Genomic DNA, 16,675 nt, shown 5'->3' on the forward strand with positions numbered 1-16,675 from the left:
ACGTTAATAATCCCTATATACTCCCTGGAACCGATTTTGACAGTATCTGCATATTTTGTTGAAGATTTACGCGCTCGGAGGTGAAGTAATGGATGCGCTATGACACTTAGTGATGTAATATCCTCCTAAATGAGCAATACTACTACTACTACTACAATATTACTAACTTTTATATCAAAATATAAAATTATTTGATGACATTATATTGCAGTAGTAGCTTCTTGCAAAAAAAATGTTGAAAAAAAAAAAAAAAAAGTTGAAAAAAAAAAAATTATAAAAAAAACGAAGCTCCGAATACTAATTTAAGCTCCGAATACTAATTTTCCGAACAAGTATTCGAATATTCGAATAATTCGGGCCAGCCCTAATAATAACTACAAAAGAAACAAGAATAAAAACAAAGCAGATTCACATATGCAGGTGTGAACTGTTCTCTGGGCCTAACATATACTTTTGTAGGGTTTCTGTTAGATTTTGCTAGAGTCCCACGTCTCACGTACACCCAGTGCATTGCATTCTTTCTGAACATAGTCTGGCGCTTTGAAATGCTTTATTAAGTGTTTGATTTTGCAACACCTTATTCCTGGCACCAGACAAAAGCTCAGGGAAACATTTGTTGTTTTTCCCAAAAGTGGTAATGATGTGGAACACATTAACTCTAACTCTAAGTGGAATGTGGATTTGTAAAGATAGGCAGTTTTTTATATATTTGATTTCCAGCTGTAGGGAATTCTATGTTATTTCCCTTTAACCTAGACATTTTTTCCCTTATGTAGGCTGTCAGGGTTTTACTCTGGCAGAAATAACCAAAAAGGTCCAGGACCCAATGGGGTGAAAGAGAAGCATGTCATCCGCATAAAGGATCATTTGCTTTCTTTGTCTTAAGTTAGATTTATAGATTGCGCAAAAACACTGATTAAATTATTGACAAAGATAAAAACTGATATCTTGTCTTGTTTTTTTCCCCAAGCTCTGGCTTGTTTCAACGAGAACCCAGTAAAAGTAAAATCAGTCTCTCAAGGTTATTCAGCTTCTCAGAAAAACCTTCCTTCATTATCCGGCAGGTTTTAGAAGGATCGTCAATCTTTCCTACGCCCGTCTGTCTCTATCTTTGTCCCTTTATCTCTCCCCTACTCCACTGCCTCTCTCTACCTCTCAGAAAAAATAGATGTGGGGGCGGGGGGGGGATCAGATGCTTTTTTCTTACCACAGGGGCAGATTTGTATCTTTACTGGAAGCATGCGTATGTGTGAGTCCTGAGGAAGGCCAGCATGTGGCTACATTTGGACAGGCAGTGGGAACCGTATTGATGGTTGGGTTATTGTAAGAAGAACAATCTGTGGGAAGATACAGGCGGTAAAACAGTGCGCGCACACACACACACACACACACACACACACACACACACACACACATACATATTTCAAGGGTACCTTGTAGGCAGTTTATCTCAAGGATGCAATATGACAGTTGACAATACATAATGTAACACTATGGTACGATATGCTCCAGTATAATAGATCAGTATAGGATTCTACATGATCCAGTCATCATCATGATATACAGTATCTCACAAAAGTGAGTACACCCCTCACATTTCTTCACATTTTTCTTTATATCTTTCCATGGGACAACACTGAAGAAATGACACTTTGATGCAATGTAAAGTAGTCAGTGTACAGCTTGTATAACAGTGTAAATGTACTGTCCCCTCAAAATAACTCTACACACAGCCATTAATGTCTAAACTGCTGGCAACAAAAGTGAGTACACCCCTTAGAAAAAATTTACAAATTGGGCCCAAAGTGTAAATATTTTGTGTGGCCACCATTATTTTCCAGCACTGCCTTAACCCTCTTGGGCATGTAGTTCACTAGAGCTTCACAGGTTGCAACTGGAACCCTCTTCCACCCATTTATGACAGCATCACAGAGCTGGTGGATATTAAAGACCTTGCGCTCCTCCACCTTCTGTTTGAGGATGCCCCAAAGATGCTCAATAGGGTTTAGGTCTGGAGACATGCTTGGCCAGTCCATCACCTTTACCCTCAGCTTTTTTAGCAAGCCACTGGTCGTCTTGGAGGTGTGTTTGGGGTCGTTATCATGTTGCAATACCACCCTGCGGCCCAGTTTACGAAGGTTGAGTGCACGTGGTCAGCGTCGTACACAGAGGTTGGCTTTGGAAAATAGACGTATGAGTGCTGCCAGCATTGCTGAAGGGCTTGAAGGGGTGGGGGGTCTACATGTCAGTGCTCAGACCATACGCCGCACTCTGCATCATACTGGTCTGCATGGCTGTCATCCCAGAAGGAAGCCTATTCTAAAAATGATGCAAAAGAAACCCCACAAAAAGTTTGCTGAAGACAAACAGACTACGGACATGGATTACTGCAACCATGTCCTGTGGTCTGATGAGACCAAAATACATTTATTTGGTTCAGATGGTGTTAAGAGTGTGGAGCGGCAACCAGGTGAGGAGTACAAAGACAAGTGTGTCTTGCCTAGAATCAAGCATGGTGGTTGGAGTGTCATGGTCTGGGGCTGCATGAGTGCTGCCAGCACTGGGGATCTACAGTTCATTGAATTCTAACATGTACTGTGACATACTGAAGCAGAGCATGATCCCCTCCCTTCATAAACTGGGCCGCAGGGCAGTACTGCAACATGATAACGACCCCAAAACACCCCTCCAAACGACCACTGCCTTGCTAAAGAAGCTGAGGGTAAAGGTTATGGACTGGCCAAGCATGTCACCAGTCTTAAACCCTATTGAGCATCTTTGGGGCATCCTCAAACGGGAGATGGAGGAGCGCAAGGACTTTAATATCCACCAGCTCCTTGATGTCGTCATGAATGGGTAGAAGAGGGTTCCAGTTGCAACCTGTGAAGCTCTAGTGAACTACATGCCCAAGAGGGTTAAGGCAGCGCTAGAAAATAATGATGGCAAAACAAAAAATTGACACTTTGGGCCCAATTTGGACATTTTTTCTTAGGGGTGTACTCACTTTTGTTGCCAACAGTTTAGACATTAATGGCTGTGTGTCGAGTTATTTTGAGGGGACAGTAAATTAACACTGTTGTACAAGCTGTACACTGACTACTTTACATTGTATCAAAGTGTCATTTATTCAGTGTTGTCGCATGGAAAGATATAATGAAATATTTGAAGAAATGTTAGGGGTGTACTCACTTTTGTGAGATACTGTATATACTTGATACAATGGTATACTGTATATCAGAATACATTGATTTGTCTGTGAGATACAGTAATAATATTGTCAGAAGGATACACTATAATTGACCACCCATCAAAGATAAGGCAGAACAGGGCAGTGGTCTATCGAGTAAAATATGCAAATTGGAGATTATGTAGAAACAAAACTACAAGTGATTTTAAGTAGTGATAGTGCTCTGTTGTTTGACTCACATTATGAATGTGTGTTTTAATTTGCTAGATATGGCATCTTTTAATAGCTTGTTTATTGTATGCAAACATATCTTCGGTGGTTACATAACCATGTTAGTTTCAGATCCTACTTTGAACAGCACCTTTTAAAGAAAAGAAAAGGCTATTGAAACGATCGCCTTCCCACTTCCACAGACACAAATGAAACGGAGAAAGGAAAGTGGAGATATAACCATGCGTCCCAGCCCACCAGGCAGCCACTAGAAATAGACGGCCGCCTACTGGCAGCAGCATCAACCTCCATGTGGGCGGCAGCGCTCTCTTCCGCCCCCACACATGAATAAACACACACACACACACTACTCTCTCAGCGGCACACCCTCACACACAAATCGCGCACCTGGGGAGACTTGCCCCCCCACTAGTCAGTCAGATGCTCTCATAGCCTTGTTCCCATAATCCTTAGCAAACAAAAAGTGTGAACATCCCCCTGCTGAGGGGTACATCTTGCTCTGAAAACACACACATTTGATTGCTCTTCAAAGAATATCATTTGATTCTTTAATGACGTGTTTTTGCATTGAAATGGCGAGGTGGCCTTGTTTCATCAACATTATACATATCAATGAGTACATTTTTAGAATATCCAAGGATATGTTGACACACTAATGACTCACTGAGCAGCTCACACTTCAATACAAATCTCCCTTTGTTACTATTTGGAATCCTAAAGGAAAACGTGTTTGCTCCAAATCCAGACAGCCACCCGTAACCTACTTACGTTACGAAAACTCTGTAACAAAACCACGAAAGCAGGATTTGTCTGTAAATATCAGATCTGAAGTACTGCATATGGATTAAAGAGTCTCTCACCTATTAATGAAGCTTCTGTTGATCGAGCCATGAAAGTGAGACGAGCCTTGGCAACTGTTTAAATTAAAGGGGGAAATTGTTGCTTTTTTACGCCACAAGAAGGTAGAAGATATAACTAGGAAAGACAAAATTAAACATGTAAGGGTGAAAAGGGAAACATGAGAGGGTTTGAAGTGTGAGCATTGAGAGGAGAAATACAAGTTGAAGAAGAAGTGATGAATGAAGTTCAAATATCGGTCGATGTATATATTTTTTTATACTGAAAGAGTCATCAATTGATGGGTGAAGAGATGAAAGGAATAGAAAAGTCAATTGAAGTGTGAGTTGTCAAAAAAGTTCAGATATCAGCTGGAGTGAACGGGCCAAAAACAGTTGAAACAGATATAAACTTGGGTTTCTTGTGTGGAAAAGCAATGAACGATTTATCATTTTACACTAGAAGAAGTGACAGAGGTTGAGTGTTTATTTGGTGGTTGTTGGGGTCAACCTGTTTCCTAAACTTAACTCACCAGAGAATCGTTATGAGTCCGAAGTAATGCTCTACAGAGATAATTACCTAGACCTTACTTTATTTTTCTAACATTTTGGCTGTGTCAGCTTCATTGAATGTCCTCTACTTTTTATCTCTCTGTATAGTTTACTGGTAAAAGCTGACTTCAAAAAAATATATAATTCCGGCATATGCTATTTGCTTTGTCCAGGGACACAGCTGTGTACAAGTGTGCAAGGGCTTGAGAACGCACAAGTGCACACACTCGCACACCATTGCTTGCTAATGTATTATTAATGATTAATGATCACAATGAAAATGTACACACATCCCCATCCCTCCCTCACAGGTGCTGCTCAGAGATAAACATGACACGAATAAAGGATGTCCTTTCCATGGCGCTGTTTTCTTCTTCCTTTCTGCTGGTTTATTTACCTCCAGTCCTCAGGAGCGGCCCACATTTGGATCCTTGGCAACGTTCCACGCACAGAATTTCAGTCTGTAGCTGTGTCTGTAAATAAATAATTACTCCAGTGTACATATGTTGCTCCCATCAGCTGGGGTTTTGTCCTTCGACAAGCCTGTGAGAATAAAGTGTAATAGATTCAGCAGCACAAGTGTTGCTCCACCAATGTCAACAGCCTAAAGCGAGGGAGAGAGAGAGAGAGAGAGAGAGAGAGGGAGAGAGAGTGCTCCTCAGTGGACAGTAAGTGCATGGTACTGGCAGTGTTAGGACTGTGATTAAAAACGGGGGGTAACCCATGCTAACAGTGTTACGTCAAAGTTTCTACCAGTTGCCATGCTATTTTCCAGATCAGACTTATTAAAACAGAAGAAAAGTCAAATAAAATGATGAGTTTGATATGAAATAATTGCATATAAGGGAACCCAACTCAATCAATGCCAATTTAATCCAACGTCATTGGTGTTTTCCAGCCCAATTTGTTGAGCAAACCAGACTCACTTGAAACTTCTCCAAGCTGAAAAACCTTCAAGGCTGGTCTATCCATCATTTATGAAACCAATTGAAGGATTAGCAAAATATTAAAATATTTTACAGCTGTGATCCCAATATTACAGATGTAACAAATGTATCCTGATTGTCTTAAAGTTGTGCAAAAGGTGACGGCCTCACTTTAATAGTTTTGAGGTGTTAGTATCCTGTACTACTTACTGTATGCCTGAATATTGGTGGTTGGGTGCAACATAATAGCTGAAATACATAACTACCAATGATATTCAATCCAAAAATGTGCCCGCAACATGGTAAAGGTATGCCATTTTCACTCCAGCTTGTCTTTGGTATTTCCTGTAATCTGAAAGCCTTGGTGTTTATACTTGTGGCACTGTAAATTGAGTGGTTGAAACACACCAAATGGTACACTGTGCGATCTGTTTTGTCCTGTGAGGGTATGTTGGAATCGGAGAGAAGTGTGAAAGCGAAGCGGGCAGAATGCAGCCATTGTACTTTGGCTGCTTTCTTCACAATGGTCACTTTGTCATGTCAGGCATAGCGCTCTGGTTTGACAGCCAGCAGAGCAGTGTGAGCCTGGGGCCCTCTGAGCCAGGCACTGAACCACTGGGCTGAGATCCTCTGGCAGCTTGTCGGTACAGTGCAGCGCAGCACTCCTGGACGGCCAGTGTTCTCATTGACTCGCACTGGGGTTCACTGTCTCTGCTGCCTCTCTGGACTCTTTACTTCCCATATCTCCAGCTTCCCTCAGGGTCAAGGTTGTTCTGATATCTAAATACCTTCCTACTCAGGGAAACAACAGCCATAGTCAGTATTGTGAACTTGTCCTCGGCCAGTAGATAACAGCTGATTTCCTTCCCTTTCCTCTTCCTGCTCTCCACTGCTGAGCTCTCAGGGACAGTAAAATGCCCAACAGCAGTGGCACCTGCTTACTTTGCATTCTAGCTGCTTGTACCTATGCCAATTATTGGATTGAAGCTGGTCAAGGTCCAAAGGCTTCTAGTCAGTGTTACTGAGGCACTGCATGAACAGTCCTTTGACACAATTTAAAGATTTCTATTAAAGTAAATTTGTTTCTACTCTGTCCCACACAGATTTGTGAATTGCATGTGTGGAGTGTGGAGCTAAACCCTGATTAGTAATTGGGTTACTCCCACAGTTGCTAGGGTTACATGGGAAGATTTTGTAGAACCTCAACACATTCATCCAACAGTGCCGTGGGGAAACATCAGACAAAAAAAAACGTGAGGAACCGCCTGCCCTACTCCTCAAAACTCCTACAAGACCTTTCCTGAAAGCGCAGGGTCAGCCACATGCAGGGATTTGTGGGAACTGAACAATGGGAAAGGTTTGGGATCCTCCGGAACAAAGACAGGGCTTATGCTTGCTGAGACTCTTAGGGGAAAAAACAACAGCAACGAGATAACGGCGATTACAGTCGCAGCTGGGTTTTCTGGAGAAAAAGAGGCAGAGGAGTTAGAAATTGTTTTGCTCTCCGCTGGGCAACCCAGTCCGTACAATGGGAGAAGGGTTAGCTTTGTTTGCTGGCTTTCTGTTGCTCCAAATGTGAATATATCCTGTTAGCCTAGCGGGGGTTGTTGTATTTCTCCGAAGCTTTCCTGGCTGGAGAGAAAAAAAAAAGTTCCCTTGCTAGCTTTGGTAACTTGTCATGAATATCCGAATCCGAAATGCATAAGTGTACGAAGAATAGATTAGCCGACAAGTGGGACTACCCACGCTTTTAGCTGACGTCATGTGTTGAGCGGATCACGGCTCTTATTTAAACAGCAAAGAAGCAGCAAGCAGTTGAACAGCGGTGTCCAGAGCCCGCCAATTGTCTGATTTGTGGCCCATTGTGTGTGTGTATCTCTTAACTCGCTATCCTCGCACGTCACGTATCCCCCCCTAGCCAGCATACGGGCTGTAGCGACTGTGGCATGTGCATGGAGAACTGTAAATTATGGGGAAAGAGCAGGTAGAGGTTTTTTCCGGGTCCCTAATCACAAACCCCTGTTTACTTTACTGCAACCCGTCTGATCATAAATCCTCCAGCGATTCTCCTCCTACAACCTCTCCCACTCCATCTTCCCTTCTTTACTCTTGTTTCTTGGCTGCACTATCTCATTAGCAGCGACCTTGACCTACAGTATCCTGAGGAGAGTGTGTTGGCGAGTGTGCTGCCGCTGCGGCCTAACGCTGTGATCACTGCCCACTTTACATGGAGAAAAAAGTTTTTTTGAAATATTCAACAGTGCTTGAATTAGTTTTCTTTTTTTCTTTTACTGCAATAGTTGCTTTCAGGCTTGAAACTGTCATTTTGGATGTGTTATTTTAAAGCCATAATGCGTAACTTCTGTCGCCCTTATGAGTATTTCTGAGTAATTACAAAAATGAAATTGTCAGCGCATTTACATGAGGTAAGCCTCTGGTGATCGCGCATAGATTTTATACCGTCTGCTGTTTTTTTTTAGCAGTGGAATCAACAACTGAAACATTTCTTTGGTGCTTCTTGAGCTGCTTTGCCAGTGTCGGGGGGCAACACCAGTTTGATACCGCTGGAGCGGATGGGCTAAAGGCTGTTACATACTCCGCGAGAAGAAAGAACAAAGTTCTCGGTGACAGAGCTGCGAGAAGTTCTTTCTGGTCTGACATTACATACTTCACGAGAACTCAACTGCCGAACTCCTCACCGCGGCGCATTGTTACCATGGTAATTGACTCAGTAGCGCCAGCTGATTTCACTTCGCTTTCCTCATTGACTTCAGACTGACCAATCACACAATAGTTCTCGGACAAGCTGCGAGAAGAAAGTTCGGCCCGGGTGATGTGTCGAGAACAAGCTGCGAGAACAGCTAAACAAGAGCTGAGAGAAGAAAATGACTTCATTTTGCAGCTCTGTCACCGAGAACTTTGTTCTTTCTTCTCGCGGAGTATGTAACATCCTTTAATCAGCTTTGTGTGAACTTGTTCGGAATGTATTGCCATTCATATGGAAAAAGTTAGGCACTGTAGCTTTAATGCTATAAAAGCAGGGGAAGGCACGATGAGAGCTATGAATCACAACCCCCCCCCCCCCACCCCCGACAAACAACGAAGCTGTTGTCCTCAGTGGGTTCTCATCACACAAGCTATGCAGAGCTTTGTTATGTATTTCATCTCCTGGCATTGTTTTCTTCGACTGTATCCTGCTCTAGCTCTATTTCCTACTCCATTCTATTTTTTTGTTGCATCGGTGAGGGCTGAGATACAGGCCGCTGACAGGAGGGGGGACGTTACAAACGTCAAGGTCAAAGGTTGCAGCTGTATAATTCATCATCTCCGTCTTTTTGCGATAGCAGCAAAGCCGGAACATCTCACCACCAGATAACAAATGGTCCCCGAGCCTTATCGCTTTTTTTCCGCGTCTCTTAATCATCCTGCTTCTTTTTCCTTTCCTCACGCAGCTATCACTCCAGATGCCCTTTTCTCCTCAGTTTACCTCAATTTTTCTAATCTCTATTTTTATCTATGAATCTGTGTCCTCCCATCTCCTTCCGCACTCTACCCTCCCCCGCATAGGCTCTATACTGTACGTTCTAGCTTGATAATTAGCCAGGGTGTAGAAACGGCCAGGGCTTTTGTTTGTGGCCTCCGGGGGCCGACAGGACGTCCCTGTTTACCACGGAGTGTCTTACATAAGCCAACTGAGAGAAAGGGACAACGCCGACCTCAGACGGCCCCCTAGGAGAAGGAAAGACAGAGTCAAGATTGAGGGATGGGAAAAGACAGTCCGTCCTATTTACTCATGCTGATGTGACTAGACTGAGCATCTGTAGCATCCAGACTAGCACCGGTGCAGCTCTGATGTACGTGAGCTGCATTTCTCTCATTTATTATTATGACTCATTATTATTATTATTATTATTATGTCTCTTTTTTGACTTGCTGTATAACGTACAGTATATCAGCACCTCTGTGGAGGAAATAAGTATTTGATCCCTAACCGATGTTGTAAATTTGCCCACTTACAAAGAAATTAGTGGTCTATAATTTTAAAGCTAGGTTTATTTTAACAGTGTAGACAGAATATCAAAAAGAAAATTCAGAAAATCACATTAAAAAAAGATATAAATTATTTCATTGAGTGAAAAAAGTATTTGATCCCCTACCAATTATAAAGAATTCTGGCTCCCACAGATTAATCCTTGTGCTTTAAAAAAGTATTCCTAATCTCAACTAGTTTCCTCTATAAAACGCACCTGTCTCAACTTGTTACCTGTATAAAAGACACCTGTCCACAGAGTCAATAAATCAAACTCCAACATCTCCATCATGGGCAAGACCAAGGAGCTGTCTAAGGACAGCAGGGACAAGATGGAAGACCTGCACAAGGCCGGAACAGACTACAAGACCATTGGCGAGAAGCTGTGTGAGAAGGAGACAACTGTTGGTGTGATTATTCGAAAATGAAAGAAACACAAAATGACCATCAATCTCCCTCGGTCTGGGGCTCCATGCAAGATCTCACCTCGTGGGGTATCAATGATCATGTGAAAGGTGAGGGATCAGCCCAGATCTACACGGGAGGAGCTTGTTTATGATCCCAAGGCAGCTGGGACCACAGTCACCAAGAAAAACATTGGCAACACACTATGCCGTAATGGATTGAAATCCTGTAGTACCCGTAAGGTCCCCCTGCTCAAGAAGGCACATGTACAGGCCTGTCTGAAGTTTGCCAATGAACACCTGAACGACTCAGAGAATGCTTGGGAGAAGGTGATGTGGTCAGATTAAAACAAAATTAAGTTCTTTGGTATCATAGTGACTCGCCATGCTTGGCGGAAGAGGAGTTCTCACTATGACCCCAAGAAAACCATCCCCACAGTCAAGCAGGGAGGTTGAAGCGTTATGCTTTGGGACAGGGACAGGTGGACTTCACTGCATCGAGGGAACTATGGATGGGGCCATGTACCATGAAATACTAGGTGACAACCTCTTTCTCTCAGCCAGGTCCGTAAAAATGGGTCGTGGATAGGTCCTCCAGCATGTCAATGACCCTAAAAATACAGCAAAGGCAACAAAGGAGTGGCTCAAGAAGAAGCACATTAAGGTCATGGAGTGGCCTAGCCAATCTCCGGACCTTAATCCAATAGATCTGTGGAGGGAACTGACGCTCAAGCGACAGCCTCGAAACCTTAAAGATTAGGAGAGGATCTGCAAAGAGGAGTGGTCCAAATATCCTCCTGAGATGTGTGCAAACCTGGTCATCAACTACAAGACACGTCTGACCTCTGTACTTGCCAACAAGGGGTTCTTCACTAAGTACTAAGGAATGTTTTAATAGGGGATCAAATACTTATTTCACTCAATGAAATGCAAAATAATTTTTTATCCAATCACAAGACAGAACGCTACAAACCGACACCTGTCTCGGGTGAGACCCTGCAGTGAGACTCATGGTCTCACTGCCGGTGCACGTCAGAGCAACAGATGGGTGAATGTTTATGCGCCTACAATGGAGGAGCAAGTAAAAATCCTTCCCAACGTCTGTTTTGATGGTTTTTACCATGTTTTATCACATTTATGGATCTGAGATGATGCTAGATAACTCGCTGCTTGAAGACATTAATGCATTAATGTGGTGACGTAGGGACGAGCGAGGGGACTGCTACCTGCAGTAACTGACAGGAAGTTAGCTAAAATAACCATTCCGCTTACAGCACCTTTAATATTATAGACCGTTCATTTTATTGTAAGTGAGCAAACTTACAAAATCAGTGAGTATCAAATACTTATTTCCTCCACTGTATACATTTGTTAACTCTAATCACAGAGTGGCACTCACTATGGCATGATCAACTATTTGTAAATGAGTCCATTATGAAGATATTTGGATGATTTCTATTCTGTAATGCACAACGGCCTAATGCTGAAGTGTTTTAAGCCTCTGTTCACTCCCATCTATAATTCAGCCGATACATTAAGGTTAATTAGCTTTCACATGATGATAAAGCGTCTCAGCAATCACTCACCTTTACTCCAGGAAAATACATCAGCAGCTGACTGCATAGACAGTCCTTTGCACCAACAAAACTGCCAGCTGTCAATTTGTGTAGAGTTATTGCATTAGCTTTTCTTTTCTTTTTTTGTTCTGAAAATAGACTCACATTTGGTGACATGACATGGACCATGGGTCTGGATTTATGATATGGAGTGTGTGTATTAAGGCATGCAGCAGTGTGTTATGTTGGTCTGAGTGTGTGTGGGTGTGTTTGTGTGTATGTGTGAGTGTGGAGGAGCAATTGGGGGATACACAGCACAAAAACAAATAACTAAGTAAACAAAGAAGTGAACGAACAGTGACCTGGTTTCAATCCCAAGGGATTGCTAATTCAGTGAGTCGTCCCACACATTCTCTTAATCTCCTTTCTCTTTATTGGCCTTAAACCAAATTGGCCTTACTTTCTGTACTTCTCCAATGTTTATAAGGCATGTATTTTCATTGGAAGAATTTGGCTGAAAAGTAAAGCCTTTTCAGTAAAACCCTGAACATTATTCCAGTAATCAGCCGCATAAAGATGCAATGACATTTATACAGTCAAATATCCTTCACAAATTTCCAATTAAGTCACTTCTCCGCAGTAGCCTGGTCCGTAAATTCTTAAATATCGTACTGAATCTGCTAAGAGGCGCCTGTTTCAACGACTGTATCTGCCGATGTGTTATTCATGTGACAGATTTGCAGCAGATAAGTGCCTCACTTTAGCAGCGAATGAATAAGTGATGCGCTTTTTTCATTCCTGCCCGATCCCCCAGTGTGATACGAAAGGGAGAGAAAGGTAAAACTGAAGAGTGACCTTGACACCAAGAATAGTAGATCTTGTGCGAAATGCATGACCAGCCCAAGTCCAAACTCCCATTCAAAACCCCTATTTTGTTTTACTGATATTGTCTGTTTGTACATTTGTTTTTTAAGCTAGAGGGACACTGTTTTACGTAACATTTAATTCATGATACGGTGGAAAAGGCTCTCCTTTGAAGTACGGCAACAACATTTATTTTTAAAGGGGATGAGACGTCTCCTTGGAATCAGGTTAATAGCTTCCCACAGACAGCCAGTGTTCTCTTATAAATTATACATAAGACATAGCAGTCTAACCCTAATTGTATGCCCATGAGTTTCTCAACAATGATGATCAGTTTCTTTATATGCTAGATTCCACGTTTTGGCAAAGCATCAGAGAGGACATGGAGGAGGAGTGTTTTCTTTGGTTGTTTCTTTGGTTGCCTGTGTGACGTTAGTTGGGGAACTTGAATGGGAGCACGGACGGGGCGGCTCTAAATTCTAAATATCCAAAAACCAATACAGTTGGGATTGGGTTTGGGCTTGGCTGCCGGCCACGGAGGCTTTTAGAGTCAAAAGGTCAACCCAGTGTAGTCATCAGCTTACCACAGCTACAGACTAATTACAGAGTGATGCGTTTTTTCTGTGCGTGTGCGTACCGTACTGTATATGTGTGTGTGCATGTGTAATGTGTCCCGTCGGTGGCTCGCTACATAATCCACTCATTGGACGCATAAATAGTGGATTATCCATGCTCATGCACACACATTCACATATGTCGGGATTCTAGCATTGTTTCAAGGACGGTACATTGACGGTACATGTTTTGTTTAACCATGAACTAAACCAATAGTTTCCCCTTGAAGGTGCACTATGTAACTTTGGCTGTGTCAGAGAAGTGCACCTTTTCTAAGGTATATTCTCATAACAGAATAAACAAACGTTCCTCACAGGAAAATGTGATCCCTGGAACACTCTTTTAAGTTAGCTTCCTGAAAAGTTACTGTTTCACTGTTGTTGTTTACAGCAGCAAGGCACACAGTTTGGTTTACAAACATATTCTAGTCTTACGTTTGGGTCCAGGTTCTTCAAAATAATTTAGTTTTGATTTATGATGATAGAATTATTCAATACTAAGAATCACATGTAGAGTAAATATGTTTTTTTAAACTGCAGGCTCTGAATGTAAACAAATCCCCCTCCTCTGAAAATGCGAAGTGCACCTTTTTAAGGGCTGTTGTTTATTGAAATCAGCCAGCACGCAACTTGAAAAAATGTGGCTTTATTTTGAAAAGAACTACACTGGCACTGCCAAGCCCGAACAGGTGCAACTTGTGAGATATATAAAACGCTGCGAACAAACTTGTGTTTGATGAGCACAATAACAACAGACTGCGTTCTCTCTCTGTCTCTGTGTCTAGGTAACGATTTGTTCCTGGTAGCGGTGCACGAGCTGGGCCACGCGCTGGGCCTGGAGCACTCCAACGACCCCACGGCCATCATGGCTCCTTTCTACCAGTACATGGACACTGACAACTTTAAACTGCCCATGGACGACTTGCTGGGCATCCAGAAGATTTACGGTAAGGCCTTCTGGCTTCATTTTGAAGTACTGAGTAACTCTCACTCTGGTAAATGTACATATTCACATCCTACATTATAGTGCAAGGGCTTAATGATCCCAAATGGGTCCTGCTGTGCAACCTTCCTCACTTTTTTTAAGTCAGTAAAGGTTTTCAGTCTAACAAATCATAGACATCCATTATCCATGCTGCTAAATTGCTCTTGCAGCAAATGGCCAGGGTAAAGGCCAGGACACACCAGTCCGACATGTTCCGACTACGCAAAAAATGGAGTCGGCCGTTTCAGGAAGCTCCAGTCTTCCCGTCGCGGCCAAAGAACACACCGAGACGACTGCTTATTTTCCGTACGCTCGCGGGACGTAATGTCTCCACAACAGCAGGCGGCGCTAATCTGTATTGTGGCCCGAAAAAATACGAAAGCCGGAAATGATTGGACATCTCTCTAGAGCATAAACATAGATAGAAATACGTATTTATATTTATGGACCATAAGAGCACAATTTTTAGCAGAGAGTGTCGAGCATGGTGTCGAGCAGTCAACAAGGGTTGATGCATGTGAGTACTCTCAAAACGAAACGAACAAACACATTAAAACGATGGCTAGCTGTTGTTAGCTGTTTGTGCTACCCGCCTCACTTCCGGGCTTCACTGATTCGCTAGCCCTCCACCAATCAAATTGCTCCAAATGAAAGACGGTCGGCCGCCGATTGAACATGTACAATCGGCGGCCGACAGGCTCAAAACAAGCCCGACGACCTCTACGTCGGCCGACGTCACGGCACACACCAAACAGATTTGTCTTTTTTTTTGACGACGGCGATTATCGGGCTGGTGTGTCCTGGCCTTAAGATGCTTAAGTAACCTTTTATTAAATTTGCTGTTAAACAACAGGTTCAAATTTCAATTCACCAATGCTGAACTTGACCAAAAAAAAAAGACTTACCTTTCCGCTTCAAGCAAATCTGCTAATTGTTGTGATTCGATTGGAATAATTTGATCTGGCCGCAACCATTTGAGTCTTGCAACATAAATGGGTTAGTCAGAACTAGAGTAGAGTATTTTTTTGTGTTTTTCTAACCCAGTTATAGCATGAGATCCCTTTGATGACCAGATACAAGTGCAGATCGGAGATTAAGGCCTAGATTCAAGATCAGAAGTGGCGAGCGTTTCATCATTCGGAGCACCTACACATTCCTCATTCACACACACACAACATCTCTGAGGCAACAGACGCTGATTGCAGTGCTTTTGTATTTTCATAAAGCTGATATAGCTCCGGGCCGGTTGTGTCAGAAGTGTGAAATTCAATCTGACCGTAATGAATTTGTGTAAGCATCAGGGTAGTCGTAATTTTTTACATTCTTAGAGTTGAATTAGTGATAACGTCAGGATGGACCTCGCCAAAAACTCTGTGTAGATGTGTGCTGTTTAATGATTTTAATTCATTGAATTTGAGCTGGAACAACATTATTTTTTAAATGTATGCATTTTTAAGTGTATTTGAATGTTAACACAGTCGTATCTGAGACATCTGCCCTAAGTTAAGAAACGACTTCAAGGGGGAAGTGACAGCATTGTCCCTTACAGCTGTTGAGGCTGTAAACCAGTCACACTCCGCCAAGATACATCTGGTCTGTCACATGAATGGCCACACACACACACACACACACACACACACACACACACACACACACACACACACACACACACACACACACACACACACACACACACACACACACACACACACACACACACAGGCACAAAAGTACCTGCCATCTGCTTACATGGCCAGGGCACGTCCCTCCGGGAGTGACGGACCTGGGCAAGCGATCAAATCTCTCCTCATCCCTCCCCGAGTTTGACTCCTCCTCCCTGTGTATGTTACTGGGAGCTGAAGGGCAGGAGGAGTGATGGCAGCTCCTTTCTCACTGCCCCCCCCTTTCCTCAGCAGCATTTGGCCTCTTTTTCCACAGCCACAAAGGTGGGAGCGTTGCAGTAAAGATGAATTAGAAAGTGGTGACATTTTGTTTGAATGAACGGGCACAAAGGCAGGCTAGAGGTCTGGAGCGATGTGAAGAGAACTACGGGTGAGGTGTTAAAGAAGCAATGACACAGAAGAAGAAGAAGTGGTGTCGGAGCTGTAAATGGGAAGACGATGTTGAATTGATGGGAGCCTGGCAGGATCAAACAGTGAATTGTGGGAAGAAAAAGGAGGGTAGAGTGAGCTCAATGCTAAGGATCGATCCACCGTTAGAGATTTGGATGCTGATCTGTCCGCTTTCTATTTCTTACCTTAAAGTGGCTACGAGGAACTTTGGCGACTGGCGGCCCCTTTGGACAAAAGCGGTAGTATTTCTACGACGACAGCTGTCGTAAAGCTGTTTTCTAGCGCATGCAGGCCGGTGCGAGTGTCATATGATTAGGGTGCAATATAGTACATGTCCGTGTTGAAAGTGTGAGGGCACGGAATCTTTTCGGCTCTGTGAGAGTGCATGGTTAGTGACACTGCATCAACTCAATGCCCA

The 16,675-nt window shown here is 43.0% G+C and overlaps 1 protein-coding gene across 2 annotated transcripts in view; it reads left to right on the forward strand.

Annotated features, from left to right (window-relative positions):
• Nucleotides 1–16,675, forward strand: part of mmp16a (matrix metallopeptidase 16a (membrane-inserted)) — a 72,902-nt gene that overhangs the window by 31,542 nt on the left and 24,685 nt on the right. For both annotated transcript variants that reach the window (XM_080050383.1, XM_080050384.1), the window contains one exon: nucleotides 13,986–14,147. In XM_080050383.1, the coding sequence (XP_079906509.1) occupies nucleotides 13,986–14,147 (162 nt within the window). The remainder of the gene's footprint in view (nucleotides 1–13,985; nucleotides 14,148–16,675) is intronic.

This window comes from Ammodytes marinus, assembly GCF_949987685.1.
Source record: "Ammodytes marinus genome assembly, chromosome: 21".
Classification (NCBI taxonomy): Eukaryota; Metazoa; Chordata; class Actinopteri; order Uranoscopiformes; family Ammodytidae; genus Ammodytes; species Ammodytes marinus.